We start from the raw sequence: 21229 nt of genomic DNA on the forward strand, positions 1-21229 counted from the left end.
CATCACAAAATGACCTAATTGGCTTTCGTGAGCATTGTGACATCTTAAGGTTAATAGTAAGATTAAACGAGAACTTACCAGTTCGAAGTTTGATCGTTATTTTATGAGGAGTACGTTGAGGGAATACGTGAAGAACCCCGCCAGGACGCATGCGTGTCATTCTTCAAAGCAGCGGTGTGAAATCACAGATAACTGTAATGACTTAAACATAGTAAGATTAGAGAAGAAATACCAGTTGAGTATATGATCATGGGTGGGAGCGGAGGGCACGTATTCCCTCAACGTACTCCTCATAAAATAACGATCAAACTTCGAACTGGTAAGTTCTCGTTTAATCTTACTATTTTACTTCGGAGTCACGTGAGTGACTACGTGAAGATTTCAAAGCTCTGTGATTTCATGCCGTGGAAACGAGTCCATGCATCACATCTGCCTTAATGACTGTAGGAGGAATTGTGTCAACATATTTTAGACATTAATCCGACATTGAAATCCATGAATTGATTAACACAAATTATAGCCCCTATTTATGGGGTAATTAAATTACAGAACTTAAATTGTTTCTGCAAATGTTCCAGGTTTAATGACTGGTTTATGATAAAATAGTTGGAATGTTTTTCCCCTGACCATCCTGCTGCCTTGAGGATTTGGTCCATTGGTACATCCAACTGCATAGCTGCCGATGTAGCTGCAGCCCTGGTGGAATGAGATTTAAAAATATTAGTATCCATCCCAGCCTGTGTTAGAACCTGTTTCAGCCATCTTGAGATGGTCTGGACCGTCACTCTTTTGTGTGGTTGCTTATGGCTGACTAAAAGTGCCTTCTCATTGCCTCTGATGATTTTCGTGTTCTCCATGTATAACGACAAATGTCTTACTATACAGAGACGATCATCTGTTGGGTAAGACCTAAATTCTATATTGAGGCCTGCTGATCCCTGTCTGTTCTGCTTTACTAATTCATAAATATGAAACGTAATATTTTCAGATGAAGAAGTCATGGGTCCAGTCTTAATTTATGTAATGACTGTACCCTTTGTGCCGTGACCAATGCCATTAGCATGACTGTTTTTAATGTCAGTCTATGTAGGGACAGAGCTGTTGCTGGAGACCAATTCCTGAGCATCTTCAGGACAATACTCACATCCCATATTTGGGAGTACCTGGTTCTTGGGGGATTGGTATTAAAAATTCCCCTCATAAGTTTTGTTACCAGTGGGTGAGTCCCAGCAGAGTGACGCTCTGTTCCTTGCCATAGATAAGTTGATAGGGCACTTCTGGCGCAGTTGATGGCACTATAACTGAGCCCCTCATCATAATGGAGGCCTGCCAGGTATTCCACAACAGACGGGATGTTCATATCTCTGTAGGTGATGCTGTTTTTGTGACAATACATCTCCCACTTCCTGATATAGACCAGATACTGTTTTTTGGTGGACTGTCTGTGGCCCGCCGAAATCATGTTAACTGTTCGGTTCGTCAGTCCCAGCTGTAGTAGTGGTATTTTTTAAATCTACAAATTAATAAATTCAAATAGTGGCTATCCCTTGTTACGGGATGAACCATAAGTCTGGTCTATTCGGGATGTGGATACATGGTTCTAATACATGTTCAGTATCACTGGGAACCATGGTTGAGTAGGCCAATGGGTACTACCAAAATACCAGACGCAGAGTCTTGCGTATTTTCCTTAATACCCGACTGATGAGGCAGAAAGGAGGGAATGCATAAATAAACAATTCCCCCCCCCCCCCCCCCCCCCAATGCAGCGAAAATGCATCTGTCGCCGCTGCCCATGAAACATAGTTTCGATAAACTGCGTGATTACGCCTCTGGATGCCGAATAGATCGATATACGGGTGTTCCATTATCGTGCTTGTAATATACAGCAAATTACTTTTTTTATTCAACATCCATTTCAGGATGTTTTGCATTAAATTTGTCGCTGACACCTGGTGTCCTGCCACTAATAATTAGTTTACATGGTAGGTAAGTAGCTGATAGTTGCCAAATATCTCTCTGGATTCCACCACTGCCAATTGTATTAGCCAGATTGTCACAATGATGTCGATTTGTTTCCCACCCATGTGGTGATATATGTAACCCGGTGGTATGTCAATCTGTAGTCTAACATGTGGTGATATGACCCAGTTACACATTTCATGACTTTAGTGCCATCGGAATGCATCCCAACATTTCCAGGTCGTATTATGCCCAGTGTTAGTAATAATGATGCCTCCTGAGCGTCCATCTACCTCCACAGCTGGAGATGGAATTGGTGGCACCCCAACCAAGTGCACTGGCATCAGTTTGTAGCACCATAGAAGGGTTGCTGATAATGATTGGATTGAAACAAAGCCAAATGTTATCTATCCACCATTAGTTCCATTATAGCTTTGATTGGTAGCTTCATTGGTCTGTCAAAATGACCAGCATTGATTTTGAGTGCTTGTATTTTTGCTCTCTGTAAATTTTGGTAATGTAAAGGTCCAAATTGTGTGGCTGGAAAAGCAGCCACCATTTTGCCAATTACTTTTGCTACCAATCTGATGGACGGTTACTTATGTCAATGAGGTTATTGCAAGCCTCTATTAAGTCTATAGCCTTTCCCTTTGGCAAAGTCACCGACATGTGAACTGAGTCAATAGTGAACCCCAAATAGTCCATAGTAGTGGAAGGCGTTAATTTAGATTTAACTGGATGGATAATAAACCCCAGTTTTTCAAATAACTGTTTTGTGGCTGTTACAGTTTGTTTGGCCAATTCTAAAGTTTTGCCCACAATAAGTATGTCATCTAGATATGCCATGACCATGTGTTTTCGTTTCCGTAGAAACGCTAGGGCTGGTTTCAAAATTTTAGTGAACAGCCTGGGGGCTGATGTTAAGCCATTTGGCAGCGCTCTATACTTCCAATCCTGTCCCATCCAGTTGAATTTTAAGTAACCTCTGTGGTCACCTCGTATAGGCACTGAATAGTAAGCATTTTTTAATCGATGCTAGCCATGAAGTAACCTTTGGAAATCAATTGTTTAGCAGTAACAAAGGTTTCCATTTTAAAATGAATATATTGTACAAATGTATTCAATTTGGTCAGATCTATGATGATGCGACAACCACCATCTTTTTTGTTTTTGGTAAAGATATTGGACACGAATTCTAGCGGTTCGTGTTGGGATTTTTCAATTACCCCTTTTGCGTAAGGCCGCTCCAGTTCAGCATGCGCTTCTGATTTTTCTTTACCGGAAAGTACGAACTTTCGGTTCGGTATATGTTGAACTGGAGGGCTGTACTTGTATATAATTCTATTGTATATCCCTGGATACTGCTTAAAATATAAGTATCGGTAGTTAACATACTCCATGCATCCAGAAAGGAGAGTAATCTCCCCCCAACCTCCATGCTCCCTGCAATTTGTAGGGAACCAGACCCACCTACCTCCATAGTTAACAGTGGCAGGTTTACTTATTTTTGTAAATCCTTCGTTGATGTTGAGGCGTCGGTGTCTGGGTTTGTGGTTTGGTTGATGTTGGAGGTTTGCGTATCTTCCAAGAAGGCCGGTCTGGGCCATGGCCTAAGAAAGACTCATGTTTGGTGTACCGGACCTTCGAGCTTTCACCAGTCGGTCTTGTTCTACTGGTGGGTGCGTAAGGGTGCTGTCTATGGCCGTGTGTTGCAAAGCAGTGCCAGTGCATCCTGTTGGTCCTGCGACATGTCCTTCTCATCCACTGTGCGGGTGAAAGCTGTTATCCCCGCTGTTTAGGAGTTTCCATATACAATTATTTACTACGGGAAAATTCAGGGATATACAGTTACCCTGGTGTCAGGTGTCCTCCAGGTTTTGGCCAGTCTGGTCTGGCTGTATGAAGTTGGACACCATGTCCAGTAGATTTTTACGTTCCTGCACCCCCTGCACACTTGATTTCTGTTCTGCAAACCCCTCTTCAGGATCAGCCCTGAACTGACCCCCAGTACTCCCCTCTGACGAGGGAGAAGCACTGTGCAGCCCTACAAGAGGTGCTGCTGTGGGTTTTACATAGAGCCCACAGTGACTCGACTCCATCTCCCGGAGCCTGTCACGTTGGAGCAAATGCTCCACACACCGCTCCATCCGGCTCCAGCGCTCATGGTCGCTGGCCGCCCGTGGCTGCTCAAAGTCGGACTCAGCTGCTGCTTGTTCCCGCAACTTCGCGGTCCTCCCCAGCCAGCTTTACTCGCAGCACTTGTGGACACTATTTTGTCCAGCTTCCCCCCCCTGTGTAAAAACAGCGCGGGGACAAAAACTACCGCAGAGTAAATCACTTACCTGCAGGTCGCGGTTTCAAACTTACCGCTGCGGGGGAACGCTCCACCCCGCCTGTCGTTTCGCAAGCGTGAAAGCGATATGACACGCATGCGTCCTGGCGGGGTTCTTCACGTAGTCACTCACGTGACTCCGAAGTAAAATAAAGTGTCTTGTTTCATTGGGAATGTTGCATTGTCACCCCGTGATTTTATTGTTGGTTCTTCATTTACAACATTTTTATTTTAAAATGAAGACGTAAAGTTCATTTTAAACAGAGATAATTTATAGTATTTAACCAGAATTAAGCCAGATAGGTACTGCCTGGTTGTCGTTTCTTTACTGTTTCTGAATTACCTCATTTTGATTCTTTTTTATTCTTTACCTTTTTCTTCCTCATGTTTCCGCTAAGTCCACATGATCATATGGATTCACTGATTTTTTTTTTTTTTATAATATCACAATTATCAGATAATGTGGCATTATTGGTTGCTGTTGGCTGAAGAATCAGTTTTTTTAAGCAACAAATTATATAATCAAATAGTTAACCTAACTTTAAATTAATTTTGTCCTAAATTCCTGGTTTAATTTAGACGGAGGCTCCCTCATTTTTATGCAGGTATTTGATAATGTTTGCGATATTCATGGTAACCAATACACTTTTAACTATTGACCTACTTACACTCGTTACAGATTTTACCAAATGCTGCCAGGAAAATGGATTTCTTATGGTTGTAAAATGCCGAGCAGAAAACGCTGCACTAAAAGAGTGTCTAACTGGCCAGTGAGTATTGAGCTATTTGATAAGTATTGATGATATCATTTTTAGCAGTCTGTTTCAAATTAATAATCATCTTAATATGCGTCGATCATGTATTTTTAACTGTTATTTCTAAGTCTGTACAACACTTTATAATTCTGTACTATGTTCTAGGGAGGACAAACCTACAAAGGGCATAACTTAGTACAATATTAAAACAAAACTAGGCTTAAATATTGAAATTCATTAAATGTGTTTACCTTAACTATATTTAATTTATCCTCTTTGTACTGAGTTGGAGGGAAAGTGTACCTTTTAAGTATCAATTATTGTCTAATTAACTTGATATATAAAGCTGTTGTTAAATGAAGGCTTGGAGATGTATTTGGAAGCAGCAATAGTAGCAAAACTTTTGCAATAGAAATCTAATTTTATGCCATCGATGTGTGGACGGTTACTTCAATCAGAAAACTTTCTCCTGTTCCTACTGCCAGGATTAGTCCAATAACCTAATGTTTTGGTGCGATTTGTGTAGAGATTATTATTTCACTAATTGGATTTATACAAAACCATTGCTAGGATTCGTAAGTTCATAAGATATAGGAGCAGAATTAGGCCATTCGACCATCGAGTGCTCCGCCATTCAATCGTGGCTGATCTATCTTTTCCTCTCAACCCAATTCTCCTGCTATCTCCCCATAACCTTTGAATGAGAAGCAATTCAGTTTTTTTTCCATTCATAATCAGAAAATGGTGGAAATTCTGAGTTCTAACCATGTCTTTGAAAAATTTGCTGTTTCTCTCTCCACAGATGTTGCTTAAACCACAGAATATTTCAGGCATTTGCTGTTTTTATTTAATATTTCGCATTGATTTAAAAAAATAAAAATAATTACCACTTTTCTTCCAGGTCTGCCAACCTTGAAGTTCACTGCTCCAACAAGAGTTCTATCTGTCAGTTTGTCTTTTCCCAGTTGCTGCCTGACCTGCTGGTTGTTTCCTGCATTTTCTGTTTAATTTCAGATTTCTTGCATCTGCAGTTTTTACATTTTTAACTTGCTGCGTTTTTTTGTAATAACAACACTGTTTTCCTCAGAGTTGTGTCATTAATTAACTGGCATCTGTAGCAATGCTATTGAGAAACAATTTTCAATAAAAGTATTTCTACATCAAAACAATGGTGCACAATAGAACCATCGTTAGAAATTATTGTTTGTTAACTTCAGATAGAACTGTAAAAGTAATTTGATTTCCGGAATGTAAGTAGGAGTTCTTAAATTATAGTTAGTTGGATTTCAAATTTTTTTGGAATATGTGTGTGATCTGGAAGCATTTCCTGGTTCCAAAGTAAGGATAGTTATTTAGCCTACTAAACTTCAGATACCACTGGGCACTCCCAATCAACAATATTCAAGTTTTCCTAACTCTCTAGTGCAGCTTTCTTCAGAGAACCTGGAGGCACACGACTACAGATACTGGAATCAGGAGCAAAAAAACAAGCAGCTTGAAGAACTCAGCAGGTCAAACAATATCTCACACCGCCCTCCGTCATTTTGACTGTTCTGCTAGTCACAGGTGCTTTTGAGTAGAACTTATCTTGGATGTGGGAAAGTTTCAGTGTTGCCTATGCTTCTGAGAATACCTTGAAGCCAAGTATGCACTCTAATTAAACATTCTCTAAAGTGCTCAATTACATTGGACTAACATGAAAAGGGATCAAATTACATCAACTTTCACAAATGCTAAGTTTGTCTTTTATCAGCTTGTTTGTTTGCCTGGTCCCCACCAATAAATGTCAGACTTTGCCATGAGCTAACCTTCATAGACTAGCACCTTTCTTCATCAACAAACTCCAGAAGATGGGTTAGCCCCCTGCAAGCTTATAGGGAATTTAGGAATGAAATGTGGATGTTTAGTTATTTGAGGCGTTATGGAAGAGATATGAAAATGAGAACCCTCAGCACCTCTACTTGCAGTAGATGGCAAGAGTTTAAATACATCAGAAAGTAGTATGTAATACCTGTATTAGCACAAGTAAAGTATTTCACATCTGTTCATACCAGACATCGAAAATGCTAGCTGCAACCGTATATTCATAATCTGCCCATGTGTAAGTATTCAGATATTTTGGGTAGATATCCACAAAATGTCCAAGACAAATCTTGCAAATCTGATGGATCCAACAAATTGCTTGGTAGGAGCAAGTGACTGCAGAACAGTTAATAATCTGAAGTCTGGAGAAGGGTCTCAACCCGAAACATCACCCATTCCTTCTCTCCAGAGATGCTGCCTGTTCTGCTGAGTTACTCCATTCTGTGTCTATCTTCGGTGTAAACCAGCATCTGCAGTTCCTTCCTACACGATTACTAATCTATGATGGAGAGTAGCTTTAAAGCTGAAGCAAATGTGGGACATATAAAAATAATTAAATTCTTCCTCTGTCTGGAGATTGGCACCAATTCATGAAAGTTCCAAGTCTTAGAGAGCAACTCATTTCAAGGGTGAGGATCTGACGAGGAGGACCTGTTTGTTATTGATGTATTTAACCCTCGGAGGACGAGCCATCACATTTCTTCATTGTTCCCTATGTAAGAACAGCCAACCTAAGAAATCTTCATGCATCAATGTATTCCCATAATAATCATAAAGTAATCAAAATGAAAACAAGGTTCATTAATTATACATTAAATAAGCAGTATGCTAATCCCCATTTCAAGATGGAGAAAATGTAATTTTTTTGATATGTTCTACATATGCCTCGGACTTACTCTCCCTCAGTTTAGCCACTGTTTTATTGTCACTTAGGCCTAACAAGGAACTTATTGATTCCTTCACATTTACACAATAAACCTTGGCCATTCAAATCAAAATTGTAGTAGAAATGCACAACGGAAATGCTATAAGTTAATCAGAAGTATTGTTTTGAAAAGTGAATAGAAAATAAATAGTTAGGAAGGAACAATGGGGAAATGTGTTTACTCTTATTCTCTGAGCCTCAAATACATCAAGCAATAGAGGGGTCCTACCAAATAATCATAGCCTCTCCTTTATGTTCTGCAAACTTAACTTTAAAAAAAAAAGCAATTGCCATTGAAATGCTGCATTATATTTCATAACCTGTTTAGCATGAGTTCAATGGAGATTGTATTTATGTTGGTCACTATGGAATTATCATAGTCGGATAGTTGCAGCAGATTCTGATTAAATTTGCAGGAGTCTAAATCCAAACATGAGCATTAAATCTGTTCCCTGGACCCATCTCTTCACTCCTCATATCTGGATGTGAATCCACAAAGACTAAAGCCAGATGAAAGATATTGTCTGTCAGAGAAAGAAGTCTTGACTGCACGCTGCTGGAATTTACACGGTTGGAACAAACCGTGATGTATAACATATATAACAATTACAGCACGGAAACAGGCCATCTCGACCCCTCTAGTCCGTGCCGAACACATAATCTCCCCTAGTCCCATATACCTGCGCTCAGACCATACCATGGTCAGACCATACCATGGTCAGACCATGTAGGGAAAGGCTTTCTGAATTGCCACTGTTCACGCAGTTGCTTTGGCTGTGAGATCTGATGTAGTTGTGCAGACTAGCTGTGGTGGGGGGAGGAATGGCCAGGATTTCGCATAAACCTCTAGTCTAAGTACTTCACTCTGCATTAACCTTTTAAATTAACATTTTTGCAGCAGCACCCAAGCTTTTTTGATACATTTTTGCATGTTTAATTTCTATGGTTGATCTCTATATTTTACTGATAAGATTGCACAATTAATGATTAACCTGCTTATTACATTTCAATGCATTAAATTCTGCAGATTACATTTTTTTTAATATTAAGCTTGCAACGAATCCTGGGTTGATTAGAAATGTGATGTGAAGATTCTAAGAGAAAAAAATAGATTTAATGAATGTAAACCACTTTCAATTACATGAGCAGTAAAGGCTCATTGAAGAGTTAACCAGGTGTGAGACGCAAAATAAAAATGCATGAAATATTTTATTGTCTGCAAACAGACAAAAAAATAATGTCTCACTTTGCAAACAAAACCCAGCAAATGAACAGGGCTAATGTCAAAAAGCTACAGAATGTGTTGCAACTTTGATAGCGGTGTGAAAATTTTTTTAATTACTCTTTGATGAAAGACTGAATACTGTTGAAGGTGTTTTTTGTTTCTCATTGTGATCTAATCTTTATTTTGAGTGAAACCTCTCAAATGACAATCAACCTCTGATTTAAAGGTCTGTGTGTGTGTGCGTTTCTGCGCCTTGTTCTTGCATTCTGTTTTGTTGGGTGTATTTGTTCTCGCCCACCCTCAACCCTTGGTTGGGTTTTAAAAAATGATAGATATTGTTCAGATTAAAACACTTTTGCACTGTAGTACTTCATGTGAATCCAAGTGGCACAGTGGTAGAACTGCTGCCTCAGAGGCCAGAGACTCAGGTTCGATCCGAACCTCTGGTGCTGTGTGTGGAGTTGGTAAGTGCTCCCTGTGACCTTGTAGATTTCCTCCGTGTGCTCTAATTTGCTTTCACGTCCCAAAGACCTGTAGGTTTGTAGGTTATTTGGCAATCTGTCAATTGCCACTAGTGTGGAGAGTGGATACGAAAGTGGGATAATGTAGAACATAGAACTGGTTGGTAGGACTTGATGGGCCGAAGGGCCTGTTTCCATATTTTATTTTTCAATTCAACTTCAGTTAATTCAATCCAACAATATAGGTAGTAAAAGGATAATAATCCTATTTCACCTCATGGCATTTGGATTTTAAAGACATAATATTCTCAGTTTTACTCACCAGCTTCTGTACTTTGTGCTCAAGAACAATTTCCCTTCTCCCAAGTATGAACAGTGCATAGGCTTGCATTAAGTTACATCTGTTCTGGAAGGATTATCTTTTGGTCTGGATTTTGTGATTGCAATAAAAGTAGAGCTTTTACCATTGGCTATTATTGTACCATGAAATTGCCAGCAACTGCACAATTTAAATACATATTTAAATGCAGATGGAATTGCTCGTAGTGGTTCACTTTGCTCGCAGAATGTTAAATTACAACCTTCTCCAATCCAATGAAAATAGTAATCACCAAGAACCTCAAGTAGTTAATGAAATACTCTTGCTGTAAAATATATTCAACTTAGTTGGATGAGGTACAAGCTTTTTACACTGTACTCTGATTTAATAACCTTCCCCCATAACACTTGACACCCATACTAATCAAGAATCTATCTATCTCTGCCATAAAAATATCCATTGACAGCCTTCTGTGGCAAAAAAGTCCACACCCTCCGATTACAGGCCCTGTGCCGTCAAACGCTCATCATATGTTAACCCGCACATTCCTGGGATCATTCAGGTTAAATTATTGCCAAAATAGTACAGTGTTGTAATTGTCACTGCCTCCACCACTTCATCTGGCATCTTGTTCCACACACTCATTGCCCTCTGTGTGAAAAAGTTGCAACTCAATTCTTATTTAACATTTTTGATCCTTGAAACTTAAACATGTCCTCCTGTTTGTGTTTCCCCTACAAAGGGGAAGAGACTGTGGCTGTTCACTGTATGTAAACCTTCTCTGGACCCTCTCCAGAGCCAGCACACCCTTCTTCAGATATGGTGCCCAAAATTGCTAACAATACTCAAAATGCGGCCCTGTTTTTATATTCTAGCCCTCTTGAAATAAATGCTAGCATTGCGTTTGTCTTCCTTGCTACCGATTCGACATGCAAATTAACTTTTTGGGAATCCTGCACCAGCACTCCCAAGTCCTTTTGCACCTCCGATTTCTAGATCTCTCCCAATTTAGAAAATAGTCTATACCTTTATTTCTACTATCAAAATGCATGACTCTACACTCTGCTACTATATTCCATCTGCCACTTCTCAGCCTACTCTCCCAGCCTGTCCAAGTCCTTCTGCAGAGTCCTTGCTTTCTCTCCACCTATTTTGTAGCATCTGAAAACTTGGCCACAAAGCCTTCAATCCCCTCATCCAAATCATTAATATACAACGTGAAGTAGCGGCCTCAGCACCAACGCCTGCGGAACTCTGCTTGTCACTGGCAGCCAACCAAAAAAAAACCTTTATTGCCACTCTTTGCCTTTTGCCATCCAGCCAACCTGATACCATGGGCTCTCATCTTCCTTAGCAGCCTCACATGTGGCACTTTATCAAAGGCTTTCAGAAAATATAGATAAACAACATCCACTGACTTTCCTGCTATTTACTTCATCAAAGAATTCCAGCAGATTAGTTAGGCAAGACCTCTCCTTCACAAAACCACGCTGACTTCAGCCTATTTTATCATGAACTTCGAAGTTCTCTTTAACCTCATCCTTTGTAATGGACTCTAAATTTTTACCAACCACTGAAGTCTGACTAACTGACCTATTTCCACTATTCTGCTTTGCTCCCTTCTTGTGCAGCGGGGTAATATTGGCAATGTTATTGAAACAGATGGTATTTTATGACAATCTGCTAATTTTATGGTGATCTAGGTTATCTGAATTTAACTTCCAGTTACCACGGTAGAATTTGAACTGTGATCTCTGGATTATTGTAATTTAACTGCTGCACTAGCAACATACTTTGAAGTCCCTTGAACAGGCCAGATTTTGACAGAATCTTCAATGTTCAGTGCGGCAAATTGCTGCAAGCATGAGACAATCACAGCAAGGAATGCACGTGACCTGGGTGAATTAGAAAAGTGACTATGCGTCCCTTAACTAATCAGACTCGTGTAATACAAAATATACAATTCAAGAGCCAAGAAAAAAAGTCCCAGATTGCAGTGGGTTAAATTAGTGCCAAAATAGTACAGTGTTGTAATTGTCACTGCCTCCACCACTTCAACTGGCAGCTTGTTCCACATACCCACTGCCCTCTGTGCGAAAAAGTTGCAACTCGATTCTCATTTAAAATTTTTGATCTTAAACATGTCCTCCTGTTTGTGTCTCCCCTACCCTGGGCAAGAGACTGTGGCTGTTAACTGTATGTATGCACCCCCCATGATTTTATACACCTTTTTCTGGTCATCTCTCACCTCATAGGTTCCAGGGAAAAAAGACCCAACGTATCCAACATCTCCGTAATACTCAAACCCACCAGACCTGGTAACATCCTCATTAATCTTTTTTACACCCTTTCCAGTTCAATGGCCTCCTTCCTATTCCCTGCTAGAGGAATAGAATAGAATATTCCTTTAATAATCCTTTTCAGGAAATTATTTGCCACGACAGCTTCAAGACAAACATAACATAACACCACGCTTTCATACATAACAAGTTAAAATACGTTAAAATACAAGTTCAAATACAATTAATTTTTTAAAAAGTGCAGTTATTTATGCTCATTAAAAAGTCTTATAGCAGCTGGTAAACAGGACTTCCTGTATCTCTCCGTTTTGCACATTGGTGCAATCAGCCTCTGGCTGAAGATGCTGCTCTTGATCACCTTCAGGGCATGGAGTGGGTGAGTGGGGTTTGTCATTATGGAACCTAGTTTATTTAGAGTTCTGGCCTCTGCCACCTGCTGGACCGTTCGTTGCTCAGCCCCGACCACTGAGCCGGCCTTCCTGATTAGTTTGTCCAATCTGTTTTTATCCGCTATACGGGCGCCATCTCCCCAACAGGCCACAGGAGGTCATTAAACTGGGGTTAAAAAAGCAAAATTGTACACGACAGAACTGTACACAGTAATCCAAACATGGCCTTTACAGCCTCTTGAACAGTTGTAACATGACAAGCCTCTTGAAGCCTTTCTTAAGTGGGCATATTAGCCACTCTCCAGTCTTCCACACCTCTCCCTTGGCTATAAATTATACTAATGACTGCCAGGGATCCTGCAATTTCTTCCCTAACTTCCCACAATGTCCTTTGATATACTTTATATTATTGTTACATGTACTGAGATACAGTAAAGACGCTTGTTCACATGCTATTCAGTCAAATCAAATCAAGTATAATCATGCCATAAACAAGTACACCAGGTAGTTCAAAGAGAAAAATTCCAGAGTTCCGATTATAGTTTTACAGCATTGTGGCATTACAGTTACAGAGAGAAATTCCAACATACGCAATACCGACCATTGAGCCTTATGTCAGTTATGAGTAAATTATGGGAGGGGTTTCTGATTGTTAGGATTTACATGCGTTTGGAAAGGCAAGGATTGATTTGGGATAGTTGGAAGATTGGGGCTACACCCTAGTTTATGGGAGGACCTGACAATAATCTGATAGGAAAGGTAGCAATGTTACAAAATTTTGAGATTTTAAAAATCAAGTCTGTAATTTATCCCATCAGATAAAGCATAAAAATAAGTTTAATTTGACACCTAATTCACTTTCATATCTCAAGTATTTAAAAAGTTATGGCCATTTTCATACTGGGAAATTAGCATCTTGTTCCCTATTGATTTTCTATGGACATAACAAAAAAGCTGTGATCGTGAACAGTCAAAAGCCCATAACTTTCTTAAAAATTAAGAGAACTGAATGAAATTTTCAGTTATCATAGATTGAAGCATTCTGAAACAAATATAAAATAATCTTACTTGGATTACCTGAAATTAAAGCATATAATTAGTTAGTTACCTAATTGTAGCTAATTTCAGACTTCAATTACTAGATCTAAACATCTATCCATTTCTTAATAAATGATTAACATTTTTAAATAGCCTAAATGTCCAAATAATATTCACAAATAATTCACAATAAAACATGATTTTTAAATCTCATTTACATTAATTTATAGGCCAAATGGAAGGAATTTAGTGTTTAATTGCTGTAAATAAATGCCCATTTTAAATCAGCTTTCCAGTGGGTCCCTGTGGAACGCGCTGGTTTAGAACGTTCACATTGCGGTAGATTTGTGCCCTCAAATGCCGAGAAAAATACTGCGGGATATAATGGGCCCAAATTGAGCTACTCGCAATATTAAACTTTGTATAAAGGGATCTTTAGAAGCCCTTTTTAATGTAAAAATATACAACCTAACTTCAGTTGTCTGCTTTATGAGACCCTGCGGTTGCTGGCGGTCGCGGGTTTAGAGGTTGATTTTTAAACTACTATAACTATTATTCAAGGCCTTTAAACCTAATAATAGCTTTTGCGACGGGGTCTTCCAGCGATTTTTCGTTAATAATTAACTAGGCTGAACATTTTCGATTGGAACAGCTTAGAGAAAATCGCGTTTTAAACCCGCCCCCTCTAAACGGCGCCAAAATCGCGCGCACCCGTAGCGGCAGATCTTCAACGACGCTTCAGGTACGCTTTGCAACATACCTAGGAAAGGGGATGAAGCCATTCATGAATCTGGTGGTACTTGCTTTCAAGCTTTTGTACCTTCCACCCAACGGAAGAGGGAAGAAGAGGGAATGACCAGGGTAAAAAGGCCCTTGATTATATTTGCTGCACTCCCAAGGCAGGTGAAGTATAGATTGGAGTCGATGGCAGGGAGTCTGATAGGTGTGATGGACTGGGCTGCATCCGCCACTATGCAGTTTTTTGTGATCTTGGGCAGATCTGTTCCCAAACCAAGCTGTGATACAACCCGATGGTATGCTTTCTACAGTGCATCTGTAAAGGTTGGTAAGAATTGTTGGAGACATGTCAAACTTACTTAGTCTCCTGCGGAAATAGAAGCATTGGTGCATTTTTGGCTATAGTTCCAATGTGAATGGTCCAGGACAAATTGTTGGTGATATTTACATCTATGAAACTGAAGCTCTTGCCCATTTCTACTTTGGCAACATCGATGCTGATTGGGGCCTTTATTCCACCATGCGTCCGGAAGTCAATAACCAGCTGCTTCGTCTTGTTGACATTGAGGGAGACGTTGGTGTCTTGACACCACTTTACTAACTATCTCCTCCTTGTACTCTGTCTCATCATTATTTGAGTTCCGGCCCACCACAGTGGTGTTATCTGCAAACTTATAAACGGAGTTAGAGCAGAATTTCACCACGTAGTCATGAGTGAACAGGGAGTATGGTAGGTCCTGAGAATGTATCCGTGCAGGGTGCAGTGCTGAGAGTTATGGAGGATGTATTGTTACCTATCCTCACTGCCAGTTGCTTTCACTTTCAAGGTCGCCATTTTGGCATTTGCTACCATGACCATGGATACAGATGCACCCATGGCCATTGGGCAGACCAACATTCTGTTCAAAGCAAGTAAAGATGGCATTGAGCTCATCAGGGAGGTATCTATTGTTGGCATAGATACTGCCTGCCTTCATTTTGTAGCTTGTTACAGCAGTCAAGCATTGCCATAATTCATCGGTGTCTGTGAGGTTATCTTGGGACTCTAGCTTGGATTGAATTTCTCCCTTGACATCCTTCATGGTTATGTGAAGGTTATAAGTAGATTTCTTGTACCGCTCAGGATCATTTGACGAACATTGTAGCTTTGAACTTCACTTCGCAGTGGCCCTCTTTCTTCCATAGTTTCTGGTTGGGGAACACTTGTCTTTTTTGTCATGCTTCCTCCACACACCAACTAATGAAGTCCTTGCCTGCCCAATTGCTCCCTCACGTCATGGCAATATTTTCGTTAATCTTCACTACACCTTTTCCAACTTTATGGTATCTTTCGTGCAGCAAGGTCGTGAGATCACCAGACTTGAAAGAAGATTAAAGAGAATATTGTTGGAAATCCTGATAGATTTCCAATTGGAATAATGATTGTAGTGGATAATAGCGAATCCTCTTCCGGAATCAGCATGCAAAGTGTTGCCACACATCTTTATCCATTTACTTATAAAATAAAGTTAATTCTTTTGCATAGAAAAGTGCACCAAATATTTTTTCCCAATTGCATTTTACTATAAATCAACTTTACACTAAAATGTTTTTTCTTATCCTTTTAATCATAAGTTATAGAGATTCAACTTTATATGAAGAATGCAAGCAAGAATATTTGAAAGAAAGAGAAGAATTTCGAAGAACTGGCATTCCTTCTAAGAAAAGACAACAGAAAGTGCCAAGTAGCATGTAGGTGAGTCTTAAATCCATGCCACTTCTGATGCCATGGCACGAACTCAAGAACAGACAAAGGGAAAACATTCATGAGACCCACAAATTGTGTGCTGCATTGATTTGTCGTTTATCATGTTTGAAATGTCCACTTTTCTAAATCGTGATATGGGACTTTTCAGATTTTATTGAATGCATTATGGAAATCTTTCACATTCTCTATGATATTTGCATCCATCCCCAGATAACAGAATTAAGAGTGTAATTCTGGAAATCCAAACATATTAATCCTTCGATATTCTGCAGAGATCTTAGCTTAATTAATTTAATCAGTTATTAGTGATTTTTAAATTCTGGATTTTGATGTATCTGATAAATGTTATTGGTTCTATTTGCATTGTAAATTGTTACTTGAGGCAATTATGAGTATAGAGGAAAGTTTATGAATAAACTGGCTTTTGATCGTGAGTTTTTCCAGAATGGTTTGATTTTGATTTCAGTCTAACTTTAGGTCTTCTGTGTGCTCCTGATGCACAGACGTGATGACATTCCGCTTCTCTGTGTCCAAAAAGATGTGTTGCAATTTTGCAATGGTGGCTCAATGAACAGAGAGTAGAGGGCAACTGATTTTAGTTTAGTTTGGAGATGCAGTAGGGAAACAGGCCCTTCGGCCGACCGTGTCCACACTGATTATCGATCATCCATTCACACTAGTTCTATGTTATCCTACTTTTGCATTCTCTTCCTACATGCTGGGAGTAATTTTCAGAGACCAATTAACCTACAAACCTTATGTGTAGGAAAGAACTGCAGATGCTGGTTTAAATCGAAGGTAGACACCTACAAACCTTTACGCCATTGGGACCTGGGAGGAAACCGGGGCACCTGGTGGAAACCCACATAGTCAAGGGCGAACATGCAAACTTCACATAGACAGCACCCAAGGTCAGGATCAAACCCAGGACTTTGGCACTGTGAGGCAGCAACTGTACCAGGTGCGCCACTGTGCATTCATTTGTGAACTAAATGGGCTCCTGGAATACTCCAGCAGTTAATTTTTAATTCCATATTATTTAGTTAACTGAATTAAAATTCCATATATATTTCCGGACTGAACTCAAACCTCCAGATTTTTAAATCAGTCCAGCAAGTTAACCATATTAATCATTTAACTACCATATCTCCAGAACATCCTGTTCTTACCCGGTATATTAGAGCTACTCAGTTTTTACAAAAGATTCAATACTGCTGTAAATGTAGCATCTAAGAGGGTGAAATAAACCATTTGGTAGGATGTAAAGTAGCCAATTCTGAATTGATTGAAGGATCACACCCAGTGCACCTTACTCGTTTTGTTGCTGGTTGCTCCTTTTTTGCTTTCACAGCATTTTCTTTCCTCAGTTTACAACAGGTTTCGTTTTATTTGTGTCCATATTGATATCATGCTTGGTTAGATCCCAACTATATGAGCACCATCAGAAAGATAACGCAAACTCCTTTCATTATTCTGGTCTCCGGTCATGCCATCTGCACAAAAGCTGTCATGAACCATGGTGCATAAGTGTAGATCAGTCAGTATTAGTTGACCTGATCCATGTCATGTTATACTGCATACCGCTGAGTACTCATACAGTCATCTGGTTGAGTGTCTTATAATCTGTTAGCCCAGTCTCTAGTTAGATTCGTTGTTGAGCTTGAGCTTACAACACCTATGTATTTGAGCTCTGTGTGTTTACTATAATAAACAACATATACTTATGTACGGATTGTGTTATTACACATTCATATATGGTGTCAGAAGTGGGATATCTGTTTTTAATGAGCTGCTCTCGGAGGGAGTATGTTCTCAGCAACACTCCATCAACTGCTGGCAGGTTATCTTCAGCCGCGTGGACAATCAACTTATCCAACCCCGATGGGGTAACTGGTCAATCATCATAACATCAAATGTGTCCTTCTCGGCTGCATGCCTATCGTCGGTTTTCCTGGGTGCACAGGACAGGGTGTCTGCCAGGTACAATAAGTAGTTCTAATACATCATTTATCAGCATAATTTCATGCATCAAAAGCATTTCAAAATGACAGGTGCCTCTACTCATTTACAACATTTCTTTCCATTCTGCCCATGTACTTCACAATCTCCAGAAGATTCTATAAACATTTTCATCCTCAATGATAGCAGGGCCCAGCAGGTGTGTGCTACAAATGAGGCTGAAGCATTTACGTCTATATCCAGCCAAAATGCTAAATGGGTTGATCCATTTCACTTTCCTCCCGAGATCCCTACATCACAGAAGCCAGTCTTCAACTAGTTCAATTCACTCCACAAGAAACAGCCAAGAGCACTGCATACAGCAAAGATTATAGGACCAGACAACGTCCCAGTGATTGTACTAAAGACCTGCACTCGAAAACTATCTATTCCTTTGCCAGGTTATTCCAATGCAGATACATCATTGGTAAATCCACAACAATCCAGATACATCTTTTTCACAAATAGCAGTGCAAATCCAATCCAGTTATCAATCAGTCTTCTCTCAAGAATCAGCAAATGATGCCAGGTATCATCAACAATGCTATCAAGAGGTCACTAAAACCTGCTCTCTGGTGCTTTGGGTTTTGTAGAGACCACAATGCCCCAGACTTTACAGTCTTGGTTAAAATATAGTTCTGAATTCCCCAAATGAGTTACCTCTTGACATCAAGGTAACATTTGACTGTGGTATCAGGAAGCTCTGGTTAAATCGAAGTGAAAGGAAAAAGCACTGCAGTCATACCTGATGCAAAGAAAGATGGTTGGGGTTCTTGAAGATCTATCATTCTAGCCCCAGAACATTACTTAAAGCCTCGGTGAACTAGGCTCAACCTTACCTAAATGACCATGAGACATAAGAGCCAAATTAAGCTATTCGGCCAATTGTGTCTGCTCCACCATTTCATCATGACTGATCTATTTTTACCTCTCAGCCTCATTCTTCTGCCTTCTCCCCATAACCTTTGCCACCCTCACTAAAATACCCAATGACTTGACCTCCACTGCTGTCTGTGACAATGAATTCCACAGATTCACCATCCTTTAGCTAAAGAAATTCCTCCTCATCCCCATTCTATCATTTTATTCGGAGGCTGTAACCTCTGATCCTATTCTCACCCGCTTCTCGAAATATCCTCTCTTCATCCACTCTATCTAGGCCTTTCATTATTCGGTAGGTTTCAATGGGATTCCCTCAAATCCTTCTAAACTCCAGCGAGTACAGGACCAGAGCTGACAAATGCTCCTCATATGTTAACCCAATCATCCTTGGGATCTTTCTCGTAAATCTCGTCAGGATGTTCTCCAATGCCAGCACATCCTTCCTCGGATATGGGGCCCAAAACTGCTCACAATATTCCAAATGTGGGCTGACCAGAGCCTTATAGAGCTTCAGCATTGTATTTGCCGTTTTATATTCTAGTCTTCTCAAAATAAATGATTCAGTGTGCACATATTTTGCCATCTGGTGGTACTAAATCCCATGCTGAATTAAATGGCCACCTTCCATCATAAAGTCTGAAATTGAATGTTTGGCATTGATGGGACAGTATTAAAATACATTCACAACTTCTGAGCTAGTGAAGCTGTTTGCCCTACAAGGCCTAGATAATATTCATGCTACAATGGCTCTCTCCCACAATAAAAAGCCTACGTGTCATCAAATAGGCCATCACCAAAGCCCCCACAATCAACACACAATAATTATTAGCCAGAAATTCAAGAGGAGAAGCCACATGAATATAGTAGCAACAAAGAGCAACCCCACAGTTAGGCTTGTTGTGGTGAGTGAGTCTCGCACTGATGGCTCAAAGCCTTTCCTTCATCGACAAGTCAGGATCATGATGGAATACTCTCCATTTGAGTTCAGTACCATTCATGAGAAAGCAGCCTTCTTGAATAGTGAAAGAAGGAACTGCAGATGCTGGAAAATCGAAGGTACACAAAAATGCTGGAGAAACTAAGCGGGTGCAGCAGCATCTATAGAGCGAAGGAAACAGGCAACGTTTCGGGCCGAAACCCTTCTTCAGACCCATTTACCACACTAAACATTTATTCCCACAACCATTGAGACACAGTGGCTGCAGAGTGTCCTATATTCAATAGGCACCATTTTCCCCCCAGCAACTGCATCCTAAACCATCAAATGTAGGAACTGTAGTTGCTGGTTTAAACCGAAGATAGACACACAAAGCTGGAGTAACTCCGCGGGACACGCAGCATCTCTGGAGAGAAAGAATGGATGATGTTTCGGGATGAGACCCTTCAATCTGAAGAAGGGTCTCGACCCAAAATGTCACCCATTCCTTCTCTCCAGAAATGCTGCCTGTTGTGGTGAGTTGCTCCAAATTTTTGTATCTATCCTAAACCATCCAGAACCAGGGGCCACAGTTTAAGAATAAGGAGTAAGCCATTTAGAACGGAGACGAGGGAACACTTTCTCACAGAGAGTGGTGAGTCAGGAATTCTCTGCCTCAGAGGGCGGTGGAGGCGGGTTCTCTGCATGCTTTCAAGAGAGAGCTAGATAGGGCTCTTAAAAATAGCGGAGTCAGGGGATATGGAGAGAAGGCAGGAACGGGGTACTGATTGGGGATGATCAGCCATGATCACATTGAATGGCGGTGCTGGCTCGAAAGGCCAAATGGCCTACTCCTGCACCTATTGTCTATTGTCTATCAATCTCTTCCCACCAAGAAGGCAAGGGTGTGAGGTACATGGGGACTATCACCACTTCCGAAAAGTGTGCAGCCGTGATGGCATACCTGGTCGCATTCTTAAACCTATACTTACCAACTGGCAGGAGTTTTTTGCAGACAACTTCAACCCCCTCAGTACGAAGGCCCAAGGTTCCCACCTGCTTTAAAGATATCCATTATACCTGTGTCCAAGAAGAGCAAGGTGATATGCCTCAATGACTACCGTGTGGTGGCACTATCATCTGTGGTAATAAAGAGCTTTGAGAAGTTGATTACAACGCATATTAACTCCTGCCTTTGAAAGAGCCTGGACCCTCTACAATTCGCTTTCCACCACAACAGATCAATAGAGGGAGCAATCTACTCTCTGCAGTGAACCCGTTTGGACAAAATGAAAATGTCAGGCTGTTGTTCATCAACTACAACTTGGCTTTCAACACCATCATCCTCTTTAAACTTATTATCAAACCCCAAAAAATGG

General features: G+C 40.3%; 1 protein-coding gene across 1 annotated transcript in view; it reads left to right on the top strand.

Moving 5' to 3' along the window:
- cmc1 (C-X9-C motif containing 1) overlaps positions 1-16500 on the top strand; it is a 74575-nt gene extending 58075 nt beyond the window's left edge. The window contains exons 3-4 of the mRNA XM_033047218.1: positions 4974-5064; positions 15922-16500. Coding sequence (XP_032903109.1) covers positions 4974-5064; positions 15922-16042 — 212 coding nt within the window. The 3' untranslated portion in view covers positions 16043-16500. The remainder of the gene's footprint in view (positions 1-4973; positions 5065-15921) is intronic.
- The last annotated feature ends 4729 nt before the right edge of the window (positions 16501-21229 follow it).

This window comes from Amblyraja radiata, chromosome 2, assembly GCF_010909765.2.
Source record: "Amblyraja radiata isolate CabotCenter1 chromosome 2, sAmbRad1.1.pri, whole genome shotgun sequence".
NCBI classification, from domain to species: domain Eukaryota; kingdom Metazoa; phylum Chordata; class Chondrichthyes; order Rajiformes; family Rajidae; genus Amblyraja; species Amblyraja radiata.